The sequence below is a fragment of the Corapipo altera genome, unplaced genomic scaffold, assembly GCF_003945725.1.
Source record: "Corapipo altera isolate COAL_440 unplaced genomic scaffold, ASM394572v1 65, whole genome shotgun sequence".
Classification (NCBI taxonomy): Eukaryota; Metazoa; Chordata; class Aves; order Passeriformes; family Pipridae; genus Corapipo; species Corapipo altera.
Window position 1 is genome coordinate 8028040 of NW_020884891.1, and position 24689 is coordinate 8052728.

A 24689-nucleotide genomic window follows, 5' to 3' on the forward strand; every position below is an offset into this window, starting at 1 on the left:
TTCGGCGGGACCAGGCCCCACGTGCGGACCAGGCCGAGGCCCGCTGTGGGCCAACGGGGAGCGCGGGCGCGGCCCGGCCTCAGCCGCCCCCCCTAGCCCCGCTGGCCGGTGCCGGTGCCGCCGCGGCCCCGCCGCCCCCGCCCGTCCCGGTCCCGGTCCCGGTCCCGTCACTCGCGCGGGGCCGAGCAGGGCGGCCCGGCCGGCACCGCCTCACGTGGCCGCGCGTCACGGTCGCGCGAGACGCCGCGAGACTCCGACACCATGGCGGGGCCCGGGAGCCACGGGGCACAGCGCCCCCTGCCGGCGGCCGAGGGCGGGGCCAGACGGGGGCGGGGCCACAACCGGGGGCGGGGCCTGGGCAGCCCCGGCGGAGGGTCCTGACGGTCCCGAGGCCGCTCCTTCCCTTCCTTTTCCTTCCCTTCCCTTCCTTTTCCTTCCCTTCCCTTCTTCCGTCTCTCCGCGGGTCCCGCCCTGCCCCCGGCGTTGCCGACCACCGTCCCCGCCGGGCTTTGACTCCCCCGTGACGGTCTGGAACTGCCCCGGCGGGAGCCCCGAACACAAACCACAGCAGGCGCGCTGGCTTTTCGTAATTTTTTATTTAAAATTGACATGAAAGTTAGAAAGGTCACAGGCGGAACAGTGCCGGTTCCTCGGTGTTTTGCCATGTAAATATACGCGGTGCAGTTCCATGTGTAAAAAGGGAAGGGGGCCGGGATGGGGAGGTGGCTCTGGAAGCATGCGGGGAGCGGGCGGGGCAGGACGGGGCTGGTCCGGCACTTCTGGACCAGCCCACAGGGTGCGGAGGGGCTCCTGTGATGGTTATCCCGGCCCCCAGCACCGCCTCTCCCTCCTGGTACTGCCAACTTTCCCTAACTTTAAAGAACAGGAGAAGGTGCAGTTAGGAAAAAGAAAGTACCACTTGACCCACGTCCACCAGGCTTGTTTAACAGGGTGGTGAGACACAGGAGGACACCAATGAAAACACACAGTTCTTACTTTATTTCTTTGATAAAATTAAATATTTTGTGGCTGCCAACAGAGTAAGTTGCACCATGTTCATATTTCCTTTGATTCTTGAATGCACGGTTTCCAAAACCAGTCAAACAATAGCATATTGAAAATATTCCTTAGGCTTCACACCCCAGGGAAGCCCACGACATTTATATTATTAAAGACAACATTAGAAAAAAAATATGCCCATAACAACGTTTGAAAATGTATTCGCTACATCATTAGTCCAAACATCACATTTCTGTCGCCCTTCAAAATCCCAGGTAACAATCAGTTCCCCCCATATCACCCTGTCTTGTCACACAAATTACAAGACACTTCAATTTTAGGTATCATGCAAGTCAGTAAAAGAGCTTCTTTCCAAGACACTAACACTGAAGATTTGTTCCCCCCTCCCCAGACATAAGACCCTTAAACTCTTCTAGAAGTGGCAGTCTTCTCCCTCAGACACAGTGCAGCTGGCGAAGACAGATTAAAAAAAGCTACAGAGAGAGAAAAGGGGAAAAAAAGAGAAAAAACCAGAAGATTAGCAAAAAAAGAGAAAGACGCTCAAAAAGCAAGAAAAAGAGATGCAACATGAAAACAGCTGACAGAGGAGAGATGGCATCTCCTTGTGGCACCCTCAAGTACTTCAGAAACCACACATATAAACCCCCTTTTTTCTTTAAAGTCTTTTTAAAGACTTTGCATAACTTTAAATAACTTTCTAACAAGGCAAGTGGTCAGGAAGAACAGTCAATGACCTGCAGTAAGGTAAAAAAAGCAACATTAAATGGTTATTTAGCAGGTAATCTAGAAATCCTTGACAGATTGATATTGACTGGTTTGGGGAGCAGGGTAACATGCAACAGTAGAGGAAGAAGTAAATATTCAAATTATTTTAACTTCCTAAAACCCCCCAAATGAACCACAAAGCAATCAAAGAGTTCTGTGGGACATGAAATTGTGTTTATGGTGAAACAGAATACCTGAGAAAATACATTGCAATCAAGAGTTTGGACTGCCCTGACTGCTGGAAACAGGACGCCAGACCTTAGTGTGATCTGGGCAGCTGCTGCTGTGAGCAGGAGCTGGGCTGACACTGTGCTGGAACTGCTCGTGGGCCTTTGGCATCACCTAGAGCACTTCTCCAGGAAAACTCTGAGCAGCAGCTTGCACTAAAACAAGACCACCTATCAGGGCTAGGCCTGACATGAGCTTATCTCCTAAAAACCCAGGGTTTGGAGGGTTTTTGTTGAGGCTGTTTGGCAGCAATGCATCCTGATCTTTCAGCAGGGGCAGGACGTGTGGATTCACTCCCACACACAGAGCACTGAGCCCGCCCACAGCACGACTGAAGAATCAGGGTCACAACAAGGAACTCTGAAATGGAAACGAGGATTTACATGCTTGTCTTCAAGGAGCATGAACTAGCAACAGAAAAAATAAAAGAAAATTTTAAAGGATAGATGAAGCCATGAAAATGACACCAAGTGTAAAGAGAAAAGAGTGCTTTATCTCTAAACTATGTGATAATTAAACTAAGGTGGTGTTGTCATTTTAACGTCACCAATAAATACATTTAAACTGCGTTGTTATTTTGCCAGCAAAAATAACTCACAGAACTTATTTCCCTATCCCTTATCTATCTAGGTAGAGAGAGACCAGGAAAAAGGATAATCCATTAATTGTAGGGAAAAAAAGTATGGTAGGGTTGAAAGTTGCAGCATCTGAAACCTTGTTAGCACTAATTTTACATTGTTTAATAAAAGCAATAACCATGAATACATAGGAAAGACAGAATCACAACGAGGATATAGGAGAGAGCAAGGGTAACACCCTGGAAAGGTCACAGCTGAAATGCTGTCACGTTTTATTAGACCCTCCGATCTAACAAGTAAATGAAGGTCCATTCCAGCCCATTGTATTCTGGGGTAATTACTCAGTACAGAGCCATGGGTTACTGTAAAAGAAGGGCAAAGAAAACAAAAAACAAAAGAAGTAAATGTTAACCAGAATTCACTGTCTGATGAACTCTTTATTTAAAAACAAAACTCAGCCAGAAATACACAGAGAAGACACCTGCAGGCAAACTACAGTTGCACTTGGCCAGAGCGAACTCCTGGCCCAGTGAGCAAAACACCCTCCTTTTTAGTGCAGATCTTGCAGTAAAAACAAGGCTTTTGCTGAATAGAAAATATGAAAAGCAACCTGCCAACATCTGTACACTTTTAAATGGATGCCAGCTAAAAAACATACAGGTTTTTTTGCATTAAAACCAGAAATTGCTGGAATCACTGAGAAGAAAGTCAAAAGAAACAGCATCGTCTTTCTTCACAAACACTGATATGTACAGCAAGGTGTCCAGCTTTCCCTGAGATTGGATCCAGGATGTGCATCCAGGCCAGCACAATGAGAGGGAGACAAGGCAAGAGATCCTTCGTGACCCCTGCAGCATTCAGAGAACACTTAGTTGCAAACCGTGGATCCAAATTTGAGAATTCCCCAAGCCTGAGGACTAGAGGTTTGGACTCAGGCCCATGCCTGTGAGGATGTCAAGTTTTGCAAAAAGTCCTTGAAAATTATATGAGTCACACAGGGCAGCACAGAGGGGGTAACAAGGGGTTAGGCACAGCAAATTATTAAGAGAAGGCAGCCAGTCTCTTGAGACAGCACATCCCACCCCACGGCAGCATCTGGGGTCCCACCACGGGAGGTAAATGCACCCCCCAAGCAGCCCTGGCACAGCACAGAGCAGGGACAAAGAGCTGAGCAATGGGAAGAGGGGACACACACGGGAGCACTGGGAATCAGCAATGAGCACCTCTGGGCAGCTCGAGTTCCTCACAGGGACAACCACAACAGCCCAGGGCTCTCACTTTAACCAGAGTGGTGAGCACAGGGGGGAGCAATGGGCAAAGGTGAGCAAACAGGCACAATGGCACAGCCGCGTGTTAACCGGGGGTGGGGCATTCGCCTCTGGTGCGAAGGGAAAGGCTCTACAGGAAACCCGGACTGAAAATGAAAGAAAAAGGCAGGTTAATGGTTTTATGGATTAATGACAAAAAAAAAAATCCGAAATAAAAATACAAATGTTTCCTAACACACACACACACACAAAAAGAAATGTTGCTAAGTGTTAATGATGTTTAATTTGACTACAGAACATGCTTTATGCAGACACACACATGCATACACGCACACACTCAGCAGTGGGATGAACCAAATTTATTTTCTAAAACAATCCTCTCACAGTTTTGCAAGATACAGAACTCATCAACTGTGACTTGTTTGTATTCATGCAAAACAGTGGAGCCCTGCAATACTTTATGGATCAATATGGAGAGTGTTTTTTTGAATTCTGGGAAAGTACCATATATACATATTTAATTTAGCAACGACAAATGCTCATTGAAAAAGGCACTGTCTGCATTTGTGTAGCGGGAACAAAGAACTTCATTTGATTCAAAGCCCAGCACACAACAGTGTACAGTTATGAGGGCTGCCAAAAGCAATCCAAGCCCAACAAAAATCAGCAATGTTCACTCTAACTGCACTTTAGCCGTGCCTTCGTACTCAGCACCAGAATGAACAGTTATTCTTTGAGCTTATTTTTTCACATTCAGAGTCTGATAAGGAGAGAATTGTTCTTTTCATTGTTTTACAGTTACCGGTACATTGATTAAACTGGACAGCTCAAGATGACTGCAAGCTCCAGTTCGAGGCAGTGCAAGACCCTTCTGAAGCTCTTCTGTTAAGTGGAAGGTCCCATTTAAATTACATTCAAATGCCTCTCACTGACAGCGTAATGTTTACTTGCTTTTCCATTTCCCTTGGTGGAGCTAAGAGGGTAGGAATCCTGGAATCAGCTTTACCTATTTAAGGGCAGACCATAATTTAGTCTAGACAATTCAGGAGGGAATGTAAGTCTTAGCTTTGTCTGCAGGGAAGGGTGGACTCGAGGCTGAGTTTTCAGAGTGTTTTACAGTTAAGTGCTGATGTTCCAACAGGTCACTTCTCTGAAAGGCCTGCACACCTCAGCCTGGGGTGCTCTAATCCTTGCCTTGGATAATGAGTATTGCTGCTCCTTCAAGAAGCAAGACATTCCTGTGGGAGCTTCCTTTTTCCTTTCACCAGAGAATCAACAACAAATTAAAAAGGCTCAATTAAACACACTCGACCTCGTTGTAAGTAGACTACTGTCATTAGCAGTTTAACTAATAACTCTAATGAGGATGCTGCTCTCTGGCCAGGCAGGGTCATTTCTTATGCATCTGTGTTTAAATGACCCTTCCTTTTACAACAGATGCAGGCACTCTGCACTGCAGACCCTTGCTTAGAGCTGGCTTTGTTAACCCTTTCAGGCAGCCCTGTCTGTTCCACAAGCCTGGCCATGACTTTGTGGCCACCTCACACCCCTGCTCCCATGCAGGCAGAGACAGTGACAGGCACTGCAACTGGAGCAGAGCAGACTCACAGCATAACACCCCTGACAGGGCTCTCCTCCAGTGGGAACTCTCCACACCTTGGCAAAACTCCTCAGGCACCTGGATGCCGGCCTTATTCAGGGCTAAGTGCTCTCTGGCAGGCTTTCTGGGCACAAGTTGAGCACAGCCCTCTTCTACCTCTATCCTTACCCTGGCCATGGGCACACTTGGCACGGCTCCCAGGGGTGTGGGTCTGTGTCTGCCTGCTACAACTTAACAGTCAATCCATGGGTGACCCGTTTGCCTCCTAAAAGTGTCATAAAGACTCTCAGTCTCTCTTCAGAGCCTTCATTACCTGCTAATGCTCAGCCCATTATCCCTTGTGGTTTTGCACAACCAACTATAATCGGTCAGCAGGTGAATACTGGTTTGGTTACTCAGCAGTAGCTTTTTTAATGTTCCCTCACACACACACACACAGAGAGTTTGGTGATTCTTTGGTGCTCTGGGACAAAGGACAGCTCTAGGCTTGGCAGACTTTACTATCTGTTAGCATATGAAGAGGGGGATCTACCTTCACCTTCACTGTAACCACAAGTTAACACTACAACTTGGGAGGGGTGGGAGGGAAGGAGGAGAAAGGGAAGAGGCATTTACATGGCTGGCTGGGTTGTATCATCAGCACCACATCTCCATAGCAATTGTTGCCATAGTATCAACATGGCCTGTGTGATTAAAGAATACAATTTATTTCTAAGGGAGATGGAATAAAGAGAACAGAGCCAACAAAGTGCTGGGAATATTTAAAAGGAAAATTACCTAATCCTTATTTTTTACGTTTCATATCCTAATACAAAGTCTCTGCATTTTACTTTGCAGAATCTTTAAAGACAATTACATCCCTTTTCTACAACTGCATATGTAGACAGAAACTGGTAGAGCACATATTGTGAGGGTGAAAGCAGAGGAAGACAGAGATAACACTTAGAGGCTTCTATACCCTTCCCTTTTTTAGGAAGGGTACTTGATCCCACTGTGAGGCTCTATTAGTTAATGACGCTTACCAGGACAATGTGCCTCATGCACCATGCAGCCAAACAGCAGCTAACTGTAAAACAGCACACAGGGAAAGAGCTAATGATGATGATAATGATGTCACAACAAAAACAACAAAAATAAACTAAGTCATGATTAGTGCAAATTACAGATCTTAAGCTTAAACGAGTCACCTGTGAAAGAAAAAGGCTAGTGTACTGCCAGACAGTAGTGAACTAGCTACAATTAAGCTACAGCTTGTGAAATTCACGGATTGTTAAGGAAAATTTATGATCTAAATACTGAAATGGATTATTAAGGACAAGTGGAGAAGTTACAGAGCAAAGAAAGCAGCACCATTTCTAACACAGCCATTTTCCCGGAGGAGAGGAGAGGAAAGCCCCCTAATATCTTCCCAAGCCGTACTGAAGCACTGACCCATCTCTGTCATGGAGTTTTCTGTGCCCTTAAATGACCAGGACAGTACCAAAGCTTTACCATATCAGTGTGCTTGGTGTCAAGGAGCTCTTCTGAGATCAGAAGCACTTCAAGGAACAAGAGTGTGACTCGGGCCACAGCAACTATTTGCTGATACTATAGGGCATCTTGTTTCCCTTTTCTGCACTCCTGACCCTGACTAACCTCAGGGCTGAAGTCTGCAGTCCTGAGTGACCAGATGTCTGAGGGCTGTAAGCATGAAAGAACTCAGTTGTGTATTCCTTACACAGTCCAGGCTGGGGAGAGAAGTCTGCTCCCAGTGAGTCTCAGACTCCTCAGCATGAAAAGATACTAAAACCCCCTGAAGGTAATTCAAATGAGCAAATCAACATAGGCAGTGGAAAAAGGAACAGACTAGTGAGAAAAGGGCAGTGCTAATTACTCATCAGAAAAGAATGTTGACATAGAAACAGCTCCAGTTCAAAATTAAAAGACTAAACCAGGATCTCATTTTTGTTACTGGGTGTTTCTCTCCTGTCTCATTTGATTCCAAGCTTAACGGTCATGGGCTTTTTCTCTGACAAACAATGCTGTCAGCTCTTTGGGCACATCCCATATTGTCCAATTTAACAGCACTTCCTCATGTATTTGAGACTGCATAGTGCAGGCAAGATTTGCTCTGGATTTGCCCCAGGGACGTGCAGAGGGGGGATTGTGGCAGTGGTACAAAACCAGACTCGTTTGTCTCTGCACCACTCGCCCAGGTGGCACAGTGCTTCATTTTGGGAAACATACCCCAGTGGGAAGAACTGCTCACTGCTGGGAGAACTGGGAGCACTGTTTCACTGTACAGATGGTTGCTCTTGATCAACTGCAGAGCTTCAAGAGCCCAGGCCCCTAAGGGGCACTGCCCAGATCCCAGGACCCTTACGAGGGGGTGGATCCTGAAACAACAGTCCCTGGCACAGGGAACCCCTGCTAAAACCATGCAGTATCTCCCACTGCTTATGTGGAGGGCAAAAAGCTGATTTAGGACTGTAGAAGAGTACTAGTGCTAACCAGGTGCTGTAACCTGTCCCCTCATTTTGCAGCCTTACATTTTGCAGGTTCCATAAGTCACGACTTTTCACAGTCCAAGTTTTTTCCCAGACCGAACAAGTAAGAATCTGAGACAGGACATGCTCCTCTCTGGGGGTAGAGGAACACCCCTGCTACCCACACCCTCGCCTTGGCAGCTAGCATGGTTCCACTTCATTACAAGCACTGACAGACCAGGAGAGGAGCAGGGAATCTAGGGGAATAAAAATAAGTTCATCCTCTCCCATGCTGTCAGCAGGCAGTGAGGGAGGTTAGCACTGCTCCCAGCTCTTCAGCTGTCAGGTTAAACGCTGAAGGTTTAACCTGAAGGTTAAACGCTTCCAGCTACTGCTCAGCCTTACCAGGCATTAGATCTGGCTGCAAACCTTCCCCTGATAAGGACTGGCTATGTTGGAAGGGAGATATGAACACCCAGAAAATTAGTAAAGGAGAACCATTACCAAAAAGCAAATGCCACTGGGTTAGCAACTTACTTTTTCCTTTCCTTATCCCTTTTAAGAGTTTGCGATCCTCCAGCCTGCTGAGCCTGAGACTGAAGCAATTCAGCTGCTGTCTTCCTTTGTTTAAATGCATTTACTTCATCATCCAGAGACTTCTTCTTATCCTCTAGCTTCTTTTTTTCATCCTGATGTAATTTCTTCAGGCGATCAAACTTTTCATGCAGCTAAAGGGAAAGGAGAGAGGTGAGCAGGACCCAGCACTACCAGATACTCTGTGCATAGGAAAAGAGGAAGATGGAAGGATCCCTTGATACCTGAGCCTGCAAGTCTCTGTTGCTCTCTATAATTTCTAGCTCCTGAGCTGACAGTGCCTAGACAAGAGCAGGGAACAGTCTCCTTCCACAACAACTCACAAACCAGGCAGTGTTCTAGTGAGGCATCACTGTGCAGACTAAGAACAGAAGATTGAGAGAGCATAATTGTAAAAAAATCCCTAATCCATTTCCAGGAGTCTTTTCCTTATTCCTCTTTAAAGGTCAGTAAATTAATGGATTTTTCACAATGCTAAGGAAGTTGTATGGGTATCCTTTTTGTATAACAAATTTATTCAAGGGCTGCTTCTCTCCTTGACTTTTGCCACACTGCACCTCTCCATCAGAATCAAGTCTATGGCCCTTTCCTGGTGCAGTAAGTTGTACACAATAAACACTGTTATTCAGTTCTATCCTACAGGATGAACACCTTAATGTCCGCATCTAAGTTAAACCTTAGATTTCTTGATAAGAAAGTCCTAAACCCCTCTTTGCAGAAAAGTGCTTTGGCAGCAACTACCTACTTGGGAGTGAATCTATCATGCATAACCATGAAGAGACAAGTACTGCAGTCTTCACCTCTTTTTCAGCCTCCTTCAGCTCTGCTTCTTTCTCCTTGACCCTCTGGACAAACATCTGCCTCATTGCCTCTTCCTTTTTCTGTAGTTCCCCCAGAAACTCATTTCTTTTGGCTTCATAAGTTTCCTGTAAGCTAAAAAGAAAGGAAAGTCCAGTGATATGATTTGGGACAAACTCTGCTTCCTCTGACCTTCTGAAATCAGGCCCTCACTGTGAATATTGCTTGAACACAACACATTAGCTACTCACTCACCCACATGTGCCCAAGGTCTTTTTTTGTCCAGTAATTTTTGGGATCTGTTACACTTTTCTGTATGTTGAATGTTGGGCAATTCAAAGAAACCCACTAGCAACAAACACTAGCTCAGAGGAACACTGCTGTGTCTCTGCAGCAGATATTTCTCCTCTTATACTTGCAGTTTCAGTCAGTCCTGCACATGCTCCCCACGTTTTCACCCTCTCTCACTCAGCCAGTACCTTTGCTGAATCGGATTTATCAGACCTGGCAGGTTTTCTTGCTGCATTGGTTCTTTCCACGCTCTCCCAAGGACACACACACTTACACACGCACGCGGCACATCCAGCAATGCCTCTCTCAGGCTCTCCTGTCTCCTCTAGGATCTCACCTGAAGGGTTTGCTGTCTGGATCGGTGTCCTTGAAACCCATCTCTTCCAGTTTGCACCGCCGGTACAGCTCGTAGTGGCGGGTGTGGGTCTGCTCACGAAGGTCCTCCATGTTCACGCGGATCAGCATCTCCCGCAGCTTCACAAAGTCACAGTGAGCTTCGTTCTCCACTGGAAGAAGATGTGGTAAGGACTAAGGTGGGGACAGAAACAAAGATCTCTTCCCATATTCCCCACTTGTCTACTCCTCCAACAGGTTTAACAGCCCTTTGGAGCAGAGCAAACTGTCACTACAGGCCTGACACAAGGATTTAGCAAAGGATAATTCCCCATGAGATAATAAAGTCCAGCAGGCCCTTTCTCCTTTTATGAGAGCCCACTTGCATACATGTCACCATTCATGCCATGAAAATCCCAGGGCTCAACTCACCCTGCACTGTGCCCCAGGGGTACTGACGAGCTTTCATCATTTTGTTTCCTATTTTCAGCTCCTCCGTGCTCCCGATCACTGCAAATGGCAAGTGGGCCTGGAACACATTTAATGATACCCACATTAGTCCCTCTCACACCTGGCTGACCCGCCAGCACACAGAGATTAGCACAGCCACTGAGCAGAACAGTCATTACGCACACGCTAATCTCAGGGAGTCTAGTCACTGGCCACTAGCCCAAGACAAAGGGGGAGCAGGGTGGGTCCTTTTTGGAAACCTTGTTAGTGCTACCACTCTATATCCTCTACCTGGCTGATCCTCCCAGCCACAGGGTCTCAGGTGAGATGAGCCAGTCAAGACTGGCATCAGAATGCCAGCTCGAACAATGTGCTGCGCGGCGCTGACTGCGGTGCTGTCCCGGGGCTGCCGTGGCTGAGGAGAACATCTGCACAAGCACAGAAGCAGTAAGAGGTCTTGGAGCCTTCTTGGTTTTTTATCCCCCCTCCACTCCCTTGGCTCAGACTGGAGCACAAGACTCCTTGCTCCATCGGATCATGAGACAGAAGTCCATCCTTCACCCCCAGAGAACAGCTCCTTCCTCCCCGCTTGCATCAGCCCTGGTGAGGAAGGGCTGAATGTGTCCCTGCACAGGGTCAGCCTCCATGGCCAGGTGTGCCCCGAGGTGTGCCCCAGGCTGAGCTGGGAATGACTCTGCATTCCCTGGGGCTCACAAGAGAGATCTGCTTTTCAGATATTCAGAAATCAAAAACAGTCATTTCTCAGTAAAGATGGTCTCTCTGAAGAATGCAAAAAGTAAGAGATTTGCCCAGTGCAAGCTCAGTAAAATTGGAAAAGAAACACTCTGAACACTTATCTAAGCTCTGAAGACCTCACCTTACAGTGCCCTCATTCCCCAGACTCAGGCAGCCAGGCAAACCCCCAACACTGCCATCAGACTTTGCTGCACTTTTCTGTGGCGCAGTAAGTGAGATTTGTCCACACTTCCACTTGCTCTTGGGAACGATACTGTGCATTCTGCCAAGCTGCAAAGAAGTCCAGTGCAAAGTTTCAGCACTTTAAAAATGAGAGTTCCAGCTCCCTGCACCAAGCCCTTCTGCTGAGTTTTGTGCAGTGACATTTGCTAGAGAGCTTTTAAAGTGTGCTGAGTTCTGGGCAGTTGAAAGGGCCCCAGGAAACCAACCACGTGGAAGATCAGTGACCCTGGATTGCTCTCAAGAGCAGGCAAGAGAATTCCATAGCTTATCTGAAAACTTGGACAAGTTCATGACAGCTGATACAAGCAAAAGATTTCATAGATTATGTTTTCTGCTCTCAGAGTGTGGCTCATAGAGTCAAACTGTAAATACAGCAAAACTGCCAGCAAGCACTCACACAGATGGGTTCTTCCACTTGTATTGCTCAGCCTCCCACCTCTCACATGGGACACACAGAATAAGTGGGGCTAGTGGTCAGCCTTGATGGGGCACCAGAGGTGCCCACTTCTCTCCTCTTCCCATCCTGCTGCTTCTGAGGGAGAGCTTCCAGACTTCCCTGTTGGCTTCTTTGGACTGTCCATGAGGAGCAACCCATGACTGGCTTCTCCCACAGCTGTTAATGCTTTTTGTTCACTTCGTATCCAGGCCTCTGGGAGAGCAAAGTAAGGGGATTTTCCAATGGACAAAGCAGGCAATAGGAACAAGAGGAGAAGCCTGAGGCAGTGGCAGATACACCATGCTATGGCCACACAGGCACAGCCTGAACCTCGGCCATCAATGGACCTGGTTACCCTCAACAGCAGAGACTCCTCCTCCACAGGCACCAACTGTCCAGTTGCTGTCTTTGCCAGGGAAAGTGCTGGTGATTTCCTTTTTCCATTAGCGAGGAAGTTCCAGCTCCCACCATGTGGGACAGCTCACACAGCTGCATGTGATCTCATTTAACTAGCAGGTGCAGGAAGAATATTTTTTTCAGTAATTAGACTAACTAATTCAAAATGGAAAAGCCATCAGAGAGCTGAAAGAATAGGAGAGCTTGTTTTTCTTATTTGATTTTATGCAAGAATAAAATCTAGATGGGAAGAGACCTAATGAATTTTGGACAGTGTCTTCTCTGAACTTATATATATATATATATACTTTGGGGGAAAAAGGTAACTGATCCAGAGAAGCTGATGGTCAGCAAGAAGCATTATGAAAACTGCATTTAGAAACTTTCAAAGACGTTGATCTGTAACAGGCAAAGACAATTAAGCTTTCTGTAGAGGAGTACAAACACAAGGTTAAGGCAATCTATTTAAATCAGAGTTTCCCATTCCTCAATTTTAAACATGACTAAAATTGGCAATTTAAGTTGTAAACCTAAATCAACCCATCCTGGCTCTTTTAATGGTCTCAGTCCCTCCACAAACTCATCTCCTGCCCTGAAGCATAAGCAGATTTGTCTTATGTTGCTAATAAAATCACTATTTGGATACAAGTTTTCCAGGCCTGCAAAATTGCCTTGATCAGATTCAGATTCTGGCCTGCTTAGTTCCCATAAACCTGGTAATTCTGACTGATATGATTTTAATGGGGGATTAAAGAGCTGATCTCTCTGTGAGCAACTGACACAACCCAAAATGTCTACATTGCCCCAGACAGCAACTCCCTCCCAGGGAACATGTGAATGGCTAAAAGGAAAGATGAGCAGAGAAGGACTAAGAGGGAAGGAATTCTCCCTTTATCATCACACCTCTGGTTCCTTGAGGATGGAGTGATGTTGCATTTTGCTTCCAGCAGTAACTCTATTCCTACACAGTGAGAGCATTAAGCACTGAGAAAGATACCATCACAAAACCACTCTGACTAGGAAACCACCACTGACATCAGGACAAACCTTATATTTCTTTTAGGCCTCTCCAGAATACTCTTTAATATTAGATCAAGAGGTGACACAAAAGCACATCAGGTAGACCTGTACTACATCAACAGCAGTGAAGCAACTTCCCCTACTTGCTTTCCTGTAAAAAGCCTTCTGGAATATGGGACCATGGTCAGAATGCACTGCCAGAGGGGCCAAGGGACAGTTTGCTCCCTCTTCAAGGAACCACAGACAGGCACCCACCATGCTGTGCAGGCCAGAGCCAGAGTGAGCACCTGCAGGCACTTTGAGGCATGTCTGGACCAAGTTGTGTACTGGTTTTCACACCCTGCTGGTTAACCTGTGCAACTCCTTGCCACCAGATCCTGGAAATTTACTGGTGGCAGGACATCAGGTAATTTATGGGACAGAAATACAGAGAAACTCTTGAGCCAAACAGGGTTAGACACTGGGGAAAGTTGTACACACTCCCTCTCTCCTTGTGTACTCCCAAAGTGACCAAAAGCAGGAGAGAAGGGCCACTGGGCTGCCTGGGCCTCTGGTCTCACCCTTGTGTTTTATTTCTCACATCAGCACCTGGATGTAGCTCAAGGAAAGACACTGTTCTAATCAGCCTTGTTGCACTCCCCGTCCAGCCATTCTGGCCAACAGCAACAGAGCCAAAAGGCCAAACCAGACCATGACCTAGCTAAGAACATGGATCAATAATGGAACAGGAACTCAGTGCAGACAAGAGTCCCAGAGCTGGCCAGGTGAAGGGGCTCTGCTGCAAGGACAGCCATAGGCAAGAGGAGACATCCATAGAGGCAGGGCTTTGCAGGAAACACCAGTCCAGGAGAGCAGAACTGTTCAGTGAGAAAAACACAGGGTGAGGAGCAGAGGTGCATGTCTGCAGACAGTCTGCCCCTCACACCAGACAGGTAACACTCATCTTATTAATCCATAACCCAGGACTGTCCTTGCCCTGCACAGCCAGGCCTCACTGTCTGTCTGGCTTCTTACATGTCCCTCAACAGATATGGATGAGGACAAGGAGGGGGTTAAAAGTCTGTTTTCTGACTAGAAAAGCCCATCAGAGTGTCAGTAGCCGACCACAACGCTCTGCTAGTCTAGGATGACCCTACAAGGAGGGGATCTCTGTGAAATCCTGTTTTTAAGACACAAAATAAAAGGGAAAGCAGATTTAAGAAACACCCCAATATGGCCCAGCCACTCCTACGCTGACAGTGCTGTTCTGTGAGAGGAGGAAGCACCCAGTCACTTACATTCATTGTCCCATTTATCTCCGCCACTGATTCATCATCTGTTGGGAACTGGTAGATCTGAACCCCGTTACTGACCAGTTCACTTGTGATTTTAATTTTAAACTTGGTCAGCTCACTCTTCGAAATGGCATCAGATTTGGCAATGATGGGAATGATGTTCACCTAGAAAAGAACAGAGGAACAAAGTAATCAACTTTGCTCCAGGGAGTTTTTCCAAGTCTGCAAAACAACCTTCAAAAAATTATAAGCGATCAATAAATCTACAGGATTTATCTGCCAAGCCAGTCATTTCCACCAGAAGGGCTGTTCAAGGTGGGGAAATGCTCTGGAAAAGCAGCAGCCTTTCCACCATGCAAACAGCAAACCTGCCTCTTAAGAGTTAAAGTGCCCACCTTGCTGTCGAGCTTCTTCATTGTTACCAAGTCCAGGGATTTCAGCGAGTGTCCTGTCGGAGCAATGAAGTACAAGCAGGCGTGGATACGGGTGTCATGGTAGTTGTGCAGGACCCTTCTTATCTTCAGTTCTTCTTGCAAGTAGGCTTCAAACTGAGTATCAATGAACTCAACGATGGGCTTATAGCTTTGGTGAAAGGAAAAAAAAAAAACACTATACATCTCACAGTCAGAGAGAAAAACAGACAGTGCTCCTTTGCTTGCTTTTAAGAAACAAGCTGCTTGTTAGAATTCACTTCCTGAGACCAATTCTCTCCATCTCCCTTCCTCTCCACCCACAAGAAATTTTAGAGTTACACTACTGACATGGAGACGTGGTCCTACATCAGACTCTAGCAGCCTGTTTGTCAAAACACAGTACTGGGATTCAGCAGAGAACAGGAGACATGTTATCCTCTCCAGGGAAAGAGGACTCTCATACTTTGAAATGTCAGGGTGAGAGACTTTCTAAAGCAAGAATCATGTAGACTCATTTGCAGCAGTGTGTAACCCTTGCTTGCACTCAGGGGTTGAATGGCTTGCTGCTCTCACAGCCCTGAGTCCTGCTGGTGGAAGATACAGCTCCATTCAGTACTACCTTTGCCCAGTGCTCTGGGCAGGAAATCCCTGCAGCACCCTTCCAAGGCCTTCTGAAATACAGAGCCTTTCAGACTCATAACGTAAAGGACATCAGTGCATCTTAAATACAGCTTAAAAAAAACCAACTAACAGACCGACAACAAAGGAAATTCCATCAGCAATGTCTCTGTGAAGATGCACCTTGGAGACTGCCTGCAGTTACATCCCTTAACCACCACAGCCCAGCCATGCTGGGATGTGAGCTGGCAGACACACTTCCCCTGGGTATCTCACTGCACATTTATCGTGCTTCCTTTGGCAACACGGAGAAGTGGGTATTAAGCCAAGTGGTCACTAGACCACACAGGTGGTTTGGTTGGCAGCTTGTGGTCAGCACAGCCAAAACAAACCCAGATGCTGCCCTGGAGCATTCCACTCTCCCCACCAGATGAATTTGGGCAGAAGGCTGCCAGCAGGGCAGATATTACTCTGACAGCATAAGAAAAGCTGTTTCATAGCCAAAGCAGTGCTGACACTCCACAGCCTCTGTCCTCTCATCTACCTGTCCCATCACAAAGACATGACAAGGACAACCCATAAGAAGGAAGCAGGAAAAGTGTACAGAGCAGTCTGGCCCACCTAGGGCACAGGGAGAGACCTTCCATGAAAAACTATGTCATGATACAGTCTCTCTCCCCCACACTCACCTGTCCTCTTTGTTGATCTGATCCCCAAAGCCCACTGTGCTCACAATAGTCAGTTTGAGGTTGACGTTGCTCTCCTGCAGGTCGTAGGTACTGGATTTCAGCTGAACCCCAGGCTGTGAGTGAGATGCTGGGTCACCTTCAAACTTGGTGTTGAAAAGGGTGTCCATGAGGGTGGACTTACCAAGGCCAGTTTCCCCTGTTGGAAAAAAAAGAGAGTTGAAATGTTCAGTTGAATATTAATATGGCTTGGCCTTTCAGCTTCCAACCATTAACAGGGGTGAAATTGTAGCAGATGAAAGCAGATCTCATGCTCCCAAGGGAGCGTCTGGTAAACAGAAAGCCATGAACAATGGGAGGTCTGTATTCTGGGCAAATTACATTTCACAGTCTAATGGCCATTAATATCGTTAGAAAATAGAGATGAAAAGAAAGAGGTGAAAAGGCGAAGGGGAAAGCATCATTCAGATCCTGCATAAACCCACAGCTACACTACAGAAGATGCTGTTTTCATTAAAAAGGGGGGGGGGATGGGGCTTACTGCCATTTCCAAAAAAAGCTGCTCCAGATCAATATGTGTTTAATAAGCAGCCACAGAAGCAGTCTCCTACCGTGCAGAAATCCTGAGAATTGGTTCTAGTCCTACAGCAAGTTGTGCAGTGGGTTTCTACTCACAACAGCTTGAGTTGGGGAATCAGCCTTCTAGACTAGAAGGGGGCATTTTTGGTAGTATCTGGTTTCCATATCTTATGGAAACCATATCCACAAGCTTTACAATATTCCAAAATCTGCCTCCAAACTTTCTGCAGCATTGAACTGTTATTTGGATTCCATCTATCAACAGGTAACTATTTCCCTGTCTGGAAGGAAGAGAGAAATCCCAGAGACCAGTCTTAAATTTGTTTCAGATACATCCCAGGAAGAATAAAACAAATCCCTCTGTGCCTGCATTCCACAGGGCAGCCTCCCTTGCCAAGCTCTGAGAACGGAGCCAGGTCTCTGAGCTCAAAGGATCTGACTTCCTATGCAGTCTGGTTTGTTGCCCTGTGAGGGCTGTTGTGTTTTGGAGAAACAACAATTTCTGAGCTGCCCGGCTGGCTTTTGCAGAAACTTCAGGAGCCAGCTGAACCCCACCCGCTGCGGGAGCACAGGGAGGCTGTGTCTGGCTGCAGCAGCCTTTCCCTCCTTCCCCCAGCCCTCAGCTCCCAACCAAAACAACTTCATCGCATTCCTACTTTGCTCAGAATAAAAGAGCTTCTTATTTTTGTAAGTTTAGAGCTCTGCAACAGATCCAAACTTGCATGAAATGCTCAATTCAACAAGGGGAAACTCCTCCCCATCCTCCCCCTTCCAAATGTCCAAATCTCCAAGCTTCACCCCTTCAAGCAGGCAAATTCCTCTCTTGGCCACAGAAGGGATTTCTCTCACTCAGGGCTGAACTACAAGATAGGCAGGGCAAGGCAAACATAGATTCATAAAATCACAGGATGGTTTCCATTGGAAGGGACCTTAAAGATCACCCAGTTCCAATGCCCAAATACCCTGCTCTGGGAATTGAGCTTTTTTGATTGCCAGGATCACAGATCAAATACCTTTCCAGAGTCAGCAAGATTCATTAACATTTCAAAGTCAGCATACACCCTGAGCTGCAGAGCTGCCTGGGAGCCAGCTGAGAGCTTGTGCTCCATCACCAAGGGATGCCAGATATGGCCAGAACAGCCACCAGTCCAGTTGCTTTTTGCATCAATCCCATTTGCAATCTGAAGGGGGGAAGAGGGAGTCAGCACCAGGAGCTGGTGTGGCTGCAGTCCCTTGTGCTATGTCAGTGCATCAGCTGTGCCTACAACACTGCTGACCAGAGCAAGGCACGGGGACCCAGCAAAGCACACCATTACCTCTGTCACTGGAAAAATAAGCTGGTCCAGCAAGTCCTTCACTGACTTGGAATCTCATTGTCTGGACTTCTCAGGTACCATTTGCCCCCAAAAGGCAGCAGGTGCACAAAGTGCAGCAGACCAGAGCATTGCCACGGTTTGGACAGGGATTTTGAGAGTTAACAGCAGACAGCCTGTAGGACCTGCCAGGCCTTTCTCAGGGATTCCAGGAAAACAGTAGTGTAAAAAAAGACAAAAATCTAAACAGCCTGAGAAGGCTGCAGCATTTCCAGAGCCCCTGCCAAGGGATGGGTGGGACAGAGCAGTGAGCTGGCTGCTCGCCTGTGAATGCCAGGAACCCTGGATGGGACATCTCAGGGCTGGGGAGTCCATCAGCCCTGGGGTGTGGGACCATCACCCACACACCAGCCTGCAAAGCCTCCTCCTATGCTGCTGCCCCACAGCCTGGCAGGCCCTGGAGCAGGGTCAGATCCAGCAGTCTGTGTCCCAAGCCTGTAGGGCTGCAGGACAGGGTGACAGGGGAGCAGCAGTGGTGACCAGGGCAGGGAGCTGCTCCCTGCAGTGGATACACAAGTCACGTGTAACCCACACTGACTTCCAGGCAGACAAAATACCTTGTAAATCACCTCTGGTTTCTGCCTCCCTCTTTCTTTTGGGCAAATGATGTTGATGTGAGGCCAAGACTATTGTTTAAGCACATCCTGAACCTGTTAATCATTGCCTACTTTAAATCAATCTAATGTGCTGTTTCCAGCAGGAAGGACTTTAATGTCAGATGGACCAGGTCAAGTGCCTAAGAGATGCAGGACATGCTTTTATATTCTATTTCATGACACCTACGCACAGCCAGCAAAGACAACCCTGAATTCAAACACTAAGTTTTTTCTTTTGGAAGGGGAAGATCTGAACTGGTAAGTCATTTTTCCATAGGTGGGTGTTGACCATCCAAACACCTACAACTTCACGCTTAAAACACAAAACACCCAGCCACTGACACAGTACATCAAACATGAAGTCTGCACACCAGGAATTACATTAAGCCAGCAGATACCCCCGTCCCTGAGCTGTGTGACCCCACTGACATGGCACAACATTAAAGCTGCCAGGGAAGAGGACAGTGGAGAAGAGAGGAAAGACTGTCTCAGCTGAAAGAAACACAATGTTAACACTGACAAAGTGACATGAGATGGCAAAAGACTGAAGATGCTAATAAAGTTTCTCATTGTGTTAAATATGAGCAGTGTTACTCTGAAGGCCAAAATGACAGAAGAGAGGATTTCTGAATCTCCTGGGAATTTCTGCCTCACACAGAGGCAACTTTCTGCTGGCTGGAAGATGTGAATGGTGCCAACTGCTACTTGTAAGGACAGGAGTCCAGATGGAACAGATGGCCTGATGAAAAGGACAAAGTGGTGCGTGCTTGTTCCAGCCAACAGCACTGGAATCATCTCCAAAAAGCAGAAATGATGAATGGGGATTAAGAGGCAGAATTACTGTGAAAAAAGCAGCGGTGTACACAGACTGAGAGGCATCCTTGGCAGGGGGATTATTTCCTGATGTCAGGCTTACGGGCACACATGTGATTTGATCTCCAAAACCGTACTTAGGGGTTATGCAACTAGGCAGTGGTCTGCTCTCCCGAAACAGGGCTGACAAAGGAGGACAGGGCAGAGAGGGTGACCTTTACTGGTAGAGTTCTACACCAGGAAGCTCTGACAGCTACTGAAAAGCTCTAGTGTTGTGCCTTTCATCATAAGATGGAGGTTTGCTGCTAAGACCCACGATTTTCAGAGACATTAAAAAACAAATAAAAATGGCAGCAGACACCACACCAGGTTCTGGACACACAGCAGCCCTACAGCAGTGCCCAGAAAGCACCACCCACTCTGGTCCAGCTGCACATGCACACGGTGTCTTCAGTGCTCTATGGAAATGGTACATCAAATCCCACATTGATGGAGCAGTGGCATCACTTGCAAAACTACAGCTGGGACAAGCTCCCAGCTTCCCAAATCAAGACAGGTATCTTTGTGGTTAATGAATCTTCATGGCTTCTTCCTTCCACAGAAATTTTGGCATCCTAAGCACCCTGCAGCAGTAAGCTGAATTATACACCACAAAAGCTGTACCTCCTTTTTTTGTAGCTGGAGATTTAATTTGCTTTTCCCTAGGATGTGATAAGTGAAACAACAAGCAACTGCTCGCTGGCCCCCTTCTCCACATCATTCGGGATTTAAGAGGCCCCAATCATATGATCTTCATTCAATTCTGTGGGAGGACAGAGAAGTCCTTGCAGTATTTCCCTGTTCAAAGGCATAGAACAGCTTTCAGAAGAGCCCCCTTTCATGAGAGAGCAGCACCTGTCCTTCACAAGACTAACAACCATGCCTCCAGATATCAAACAGTTCAAGTTTAAAGAAAATGTATACGCATGCACAGCCTTTTCATGTGTAGAAATGGGAGCTAATCCAATGTAGCAGGTTTGTTGAGACAAGCCCTGAGGCAGCTCAGCCTGATAAGGGCATCTCTCAAGGAGACAGGAAAAAATAGCTCGTTTCATCTGACAGGTGTACAGAGACACCACACAATTCACCCACTGCAGGGCAAAGGCTGGGTTGTGGAGGCAAGAGGAGCAACATCAGCTCACAAAAGATGCTGAAGCACCTGAGAAGACCACCCAGCTCCCACCATCCATCCCAGGGGACCAGCGGCGAGGGGGCAGGAGAGGGCTGAGGAGACAGATGGCTTTTTGGTTAGAGAAACCCTGTCCCCCCTCAGCTGGTTGCACCAGTGACCATAAAAACAACCACGGGGTAACTTCCAGGCTGTACAGCTCATCACCCCAGAGAGCTGCCAGCTGGAGAGCAGGGAAATCTGTGCACATCCCTCCCTCCTCCAGCTGGTGAGAGCTCCCACACACCACGGGGCTCACTCGTTTGGAGTGACAGACCTCAAGCAGTCTTGGTACAGCCCCTGGGGAAAGTGAAGGTATTTCTACTTAAATAGCCATTTTTCATTGCACTGGATAGGCCAGTTAGAACAAGTTCCCTAAGAGAAGAAGCTGGAAAATCCTGCTTATAACGGGATACTAATCTAATGCAACTGTGATCTACCCTGGCCAAAACTGAGCAAGTTTACATTAAAAACCTATATATCTTCCTCTTTTATTTCCCCCATCTCACTGAGAAATACAGTCAGCACAGAAAGTCTCAGCCATTAAATACCTCTCCAGCCTTTGCACTGAACTAAGAGACAACTAACAATTTATCACAGAAGCTTTAGGAAGAAAATGGTTGTGCTGAGGAATAAAAGATCAGAGAAACCATCCACAACCCCTAACTTCTTATGAGAGGTTTTCTCATTTATTCTATCTTTGGCTTTAGTCTCAAAGGGGAGACAGCTTTCAGCATGAGAAGAGCTAAAAATTGCTCCACTCTGGACGTGCTGCTGAGAGTCATTTTTGATGCTTTCCTTGGCTTCTCCACCAGGAGCTGGAGGGATCGGTGGCTCAGATCCAATATGACGCAGAGTAAAATTGCCATTGGATTTTTCCTCCAACAGATGCCACACACATCTGAAAAATGGGAGGCAATGAAGTGTCTTTCTGTCATGCTTAGTGGCCTGTCTATGGGATCAGTTCATCTATACCTTTTGTTTGCTCCAATCCTCATTTGCTCCCTCTTCTTTCAATTTTTCACCCCAAACTCCTGCTGTCCGAGTGAGATCCAACAGAATAAATGACAGACGAACTCTGGGAATTTTTGGGTTTTTTTCTCCAGGACATTTAAGAGTTTAACTCTGTTTCCACAAGTTAACAGAGGCACCAGACAACTCTTAAAAAACACTTTAAAGCCTGGCCTCCTCAACTCTAGATCTGTGGATCTTTTTCTAATTAAGTTTATTAATTTTTTCTATAAAGTTTCTTTATTTCAGGATTGACTGTGTTATTACTATTCATAAAAGACTGACATTAATAACTAATGCACATTGATCTTAGTGTGTCCTTGTCATTCAGATCGACAAGGGATTAATGTATTCCATTTCTGTCCGCCAAAGAGGAAAGCAGAGGCATTCAACTCCTCTCCACACATCAAAGTGAACATATAACCACAGGAGGCACTCCCTGCTACACCTAGAACTTGTAGAAAAAAACACTGCAGCTCGGCAAGTGGAAAAGGAAACTCTTCAAGGCTTCAGTCTTGGGGCCAGGAGTTTCACTAGGTCATATCACATTTACGTACCGTGGAAACCACCAGCGACTCAGCCTGACAGTGACCTCCATTTGTCAGCAAAGTTTATCATCTCACAGGAATGCCATTGTACAGAAAATTTTCTTCTCAGCTCCATTTAACAGGGCTCAGCTCCCCTCTCCTCGCTCCACTACTCTTGTTTCAGACTTAACCCTGTCCTGGGCAAACACCAGGTCCATACCAAGAGCTGCATCTCTCATGGGAGGGGACAGAAAAGCTCTGTGTGCATGCTGACCACCAGCTGAGTCCCCAGGAGGTATCCACAGCTGCTTCTCTTCCCTCTGTCACACCAGGCACAGCTGGGATCATCTGCAGACTCATCTCAGGGCTTACCCTGAGCAGCCATGGCCACACAATAACCTCCTGCTCCCCAGAGGCAGGGGATCAGCATCAGTAAAACAATCAGACAATTATTAATTCTCTATTATTAATTTCCTTATCCACATTGCCAAATCACTCTATCAAAGCCATACAGGGTTTTTACTTCTGCCTCCAAGGAGGGACTATTTGGGATCCCAACCCTGGGAAGACCTGTGAGACGGGATGCAGGGACTGACACCAAGTCCTGCTACAGTGCCAGGCCCCAGCTGTGATCCACACATGGCATCTTGGATAATCGTCTGACCAGTTAAGGCTTGGCTAGACACAATTTTAATTCAAGTATGCACAGAAGGGAGGAGAAGAAAATAGCTTTTAGTGATTTAAGAGGCGACGACTAGTATTTTGTTAAAATAATTATAATAATAATTCAATACCTAGCCAGACAAGACCTCAGAACAAAGTACTCTGGCATGAGTACCTATTTTCTTTTAAAAATGTGAAATTCAAACATACTAGGAAAATAAAGATCATAATAACAGCCTGTGATTTTAGGCATTTTGTTTCACTGCTTGGTAGAAAGCCATACTGCAGAACACTAGCGGGGATTTCCCAGAGCACCAGTAAATCTTGTTACTGAAAATAGAACAGTTGGGGAAATTTAAATCAAAGCTACCTTGTTAACGCTGTCACCGACAAGCTACATCCAGCTGCAGAGAACTTTTCAGCAAGAGAACTTCCCAAAATGGAAATACTCACCCACACACAGGATGTTGAAACAAAACCCATGATTAACTGACTTATTAACCAGCTGGTCAGGCAAACTGTCAAATCCTACGTGTCCAGAGAGTGGGACAGTACGACAGCCTTCACCCTGAAATACAATGAAATAGTTGTGTCATTTTCAAGCAAAATACACTGCTCTGTCTATTCTCTAAGACCTCCCAAGTAGAATCAACTGCACAGTCCAAGCAGATTTGCAGGGATGCTGTCAATCATGTCAGCGTGCTTCCCTCTTCCCCAAAACAAATCCAGGCGGCACAAATAGCACATTTCATTTGTCACACATCTGAAGGTAGCCCTGTCAGAAAAATACTAAACTTTGCAAAACACATACCCAAACACAGCTGCTGAAATAAAGAGGCAGCAAAACACTTGTTTCTTGAGAAAATACGTAGAAACTCAAGTCTCACACTGAAAACAAAAAGAATCCCCAGTCCAAGGAGTGTATTAATGACACTTCTTCCTATAAGCCTATTACAATTCACTTTATGTGAATTGGAACTCACATGTAATTCCCATTCACAGCTGCAATTACAGAAACTAGCTAGAACAGTTAGGAAAACTGTACCTACATCTAGTAACTGAACAACTGGACCTACATCTAGTAACTGAGCAACCCAAACACATTGTCTCTGCAAAGCTCAATTGCTGCAGCACAGAAACAGCAGAGAATACAGTCTCCAAGCTATCAAACACAGCAATATCTTCTGTACTGTTGTGAAGATGAAAATCTCAGACTGCAAAGAGGAGTCTGTCCAAATCTGTAGAACAGCCACTGGCACCTGAAAATCAGGGATCACTAAAAGAAGCTGCAAGGAAGATGCTCACATAGGCAGGTGGCCAGACCATGCAAGGCATCAGGTCTTCTCCAGCTCCAAGTGTTCCTATCCAAGCTTCAGAGCACATCTTTGAAAGCCAGGAACCAAACAGGAAAACACAAACTGAGAAAACGTGCCCAGAACTCAGCTGCTCATAAACCCACTGCCCTATCAGAAGGGAGCCCGCACGAGGGTTTGGGAGTGGGGGTACCCAAACCTGCCTGCTGGGGGCAAGGGCTGCTCCTGCCCAGCCACCCAAAGGACTTCATGACAAGGTGCTCCTGCACCCTCTCTCCTGTGCCCAACACCACCAACCCAGTCTCCCTTCTGCCCCAGGACACAGAAGGGCTGAGGCCCAGCTCCAGCTCCACACCATGCACAGCCACTTCCTTCTGGAGGAATTTCCACCTGGCC

At 46.7% G+C, this 24689-nt stretch overlaps 1 protein-coding gene across 5 annotated transcripts; it reads right to left on the reverse strand.

Moving 5' to 3' along the window:
- Window positions 1–577: 577 nt before the first annotated feature.
- On the reverse strand, window positions 578–24391 carry SEPT6 (septin 6). Of its 5 annotated transcripts, XM_027645316.1 has the most exons (11): window positions 24286–24386; window positions 23434–23548; window positions 16215–16410; window positions 14890–15076; window positions 14498–14659; window positions 10373–10469; window positions 9945–10113; window positions 9319–9451; window positions 8462–8652; window positions 6482–6525; window positions 3009–4005 (listed from the first exon to the last, which is right to left on the reverse strand). In XM_027645316.1, the coding sequence occupies exons 1-10, from the start codon at window positions 24361–24363 to the stop codon at window positions 6522–6524; spliced, it is 1332 nt and encodes a 443-aa protein (XP_027501117.1). In that variant the 5' UTR covers window positions 24364–24386; the 3' UTR covers window positions 3009–4005; window positions 6482–6521. The 5 variants fall into 5 exon arrangements, with proteins under 5 accessions (XP_027501116.1, XP_027501113.1, XP_027501117.1 ...); XM_027645315.1 differs by lacking the exons at window positions 3009–4005; window positions 6482–6525 and adding an exon at window positions 578–1493 and having other exon boundaries at window positions 24286–24384; XM_027645312.1 differs by lacking the exons at window positions 3009–4005; window positions 6482–6525 and adding an exon at window positions 1500–2953 and having other exon boundaries at window positions 24286–24387.
- Between the last annotated feature and the right edge of the window lie 298 nt (window positions 24392–24689).

Excerpts from the sequence above, each read along its gene's own strand:
- SEPT6 (XM_027645311.1), bottom strand. The coding sequence starts at position 24,363 with ATGTGCTCTGAAGCTTGGATAGGAACACTTGGAGCTGGAGAAGACCTG. Across the intron at positions 16,411-23,433 it reads TTTCAACATCCTGTGTGTGG|GGGAAACTGGCCTTGGTAAG; the intron begins GTGAGTATTTCC and ends TTTTTCCAACAG. Across the intron at positions 15,077-16,214 it reads CAGATCAACAAAGAGGACAG|CTATAAGCCCATCGTTGAGT; the intron begins GTGAGTGTGGGG and ends CTTTCACCAAAG.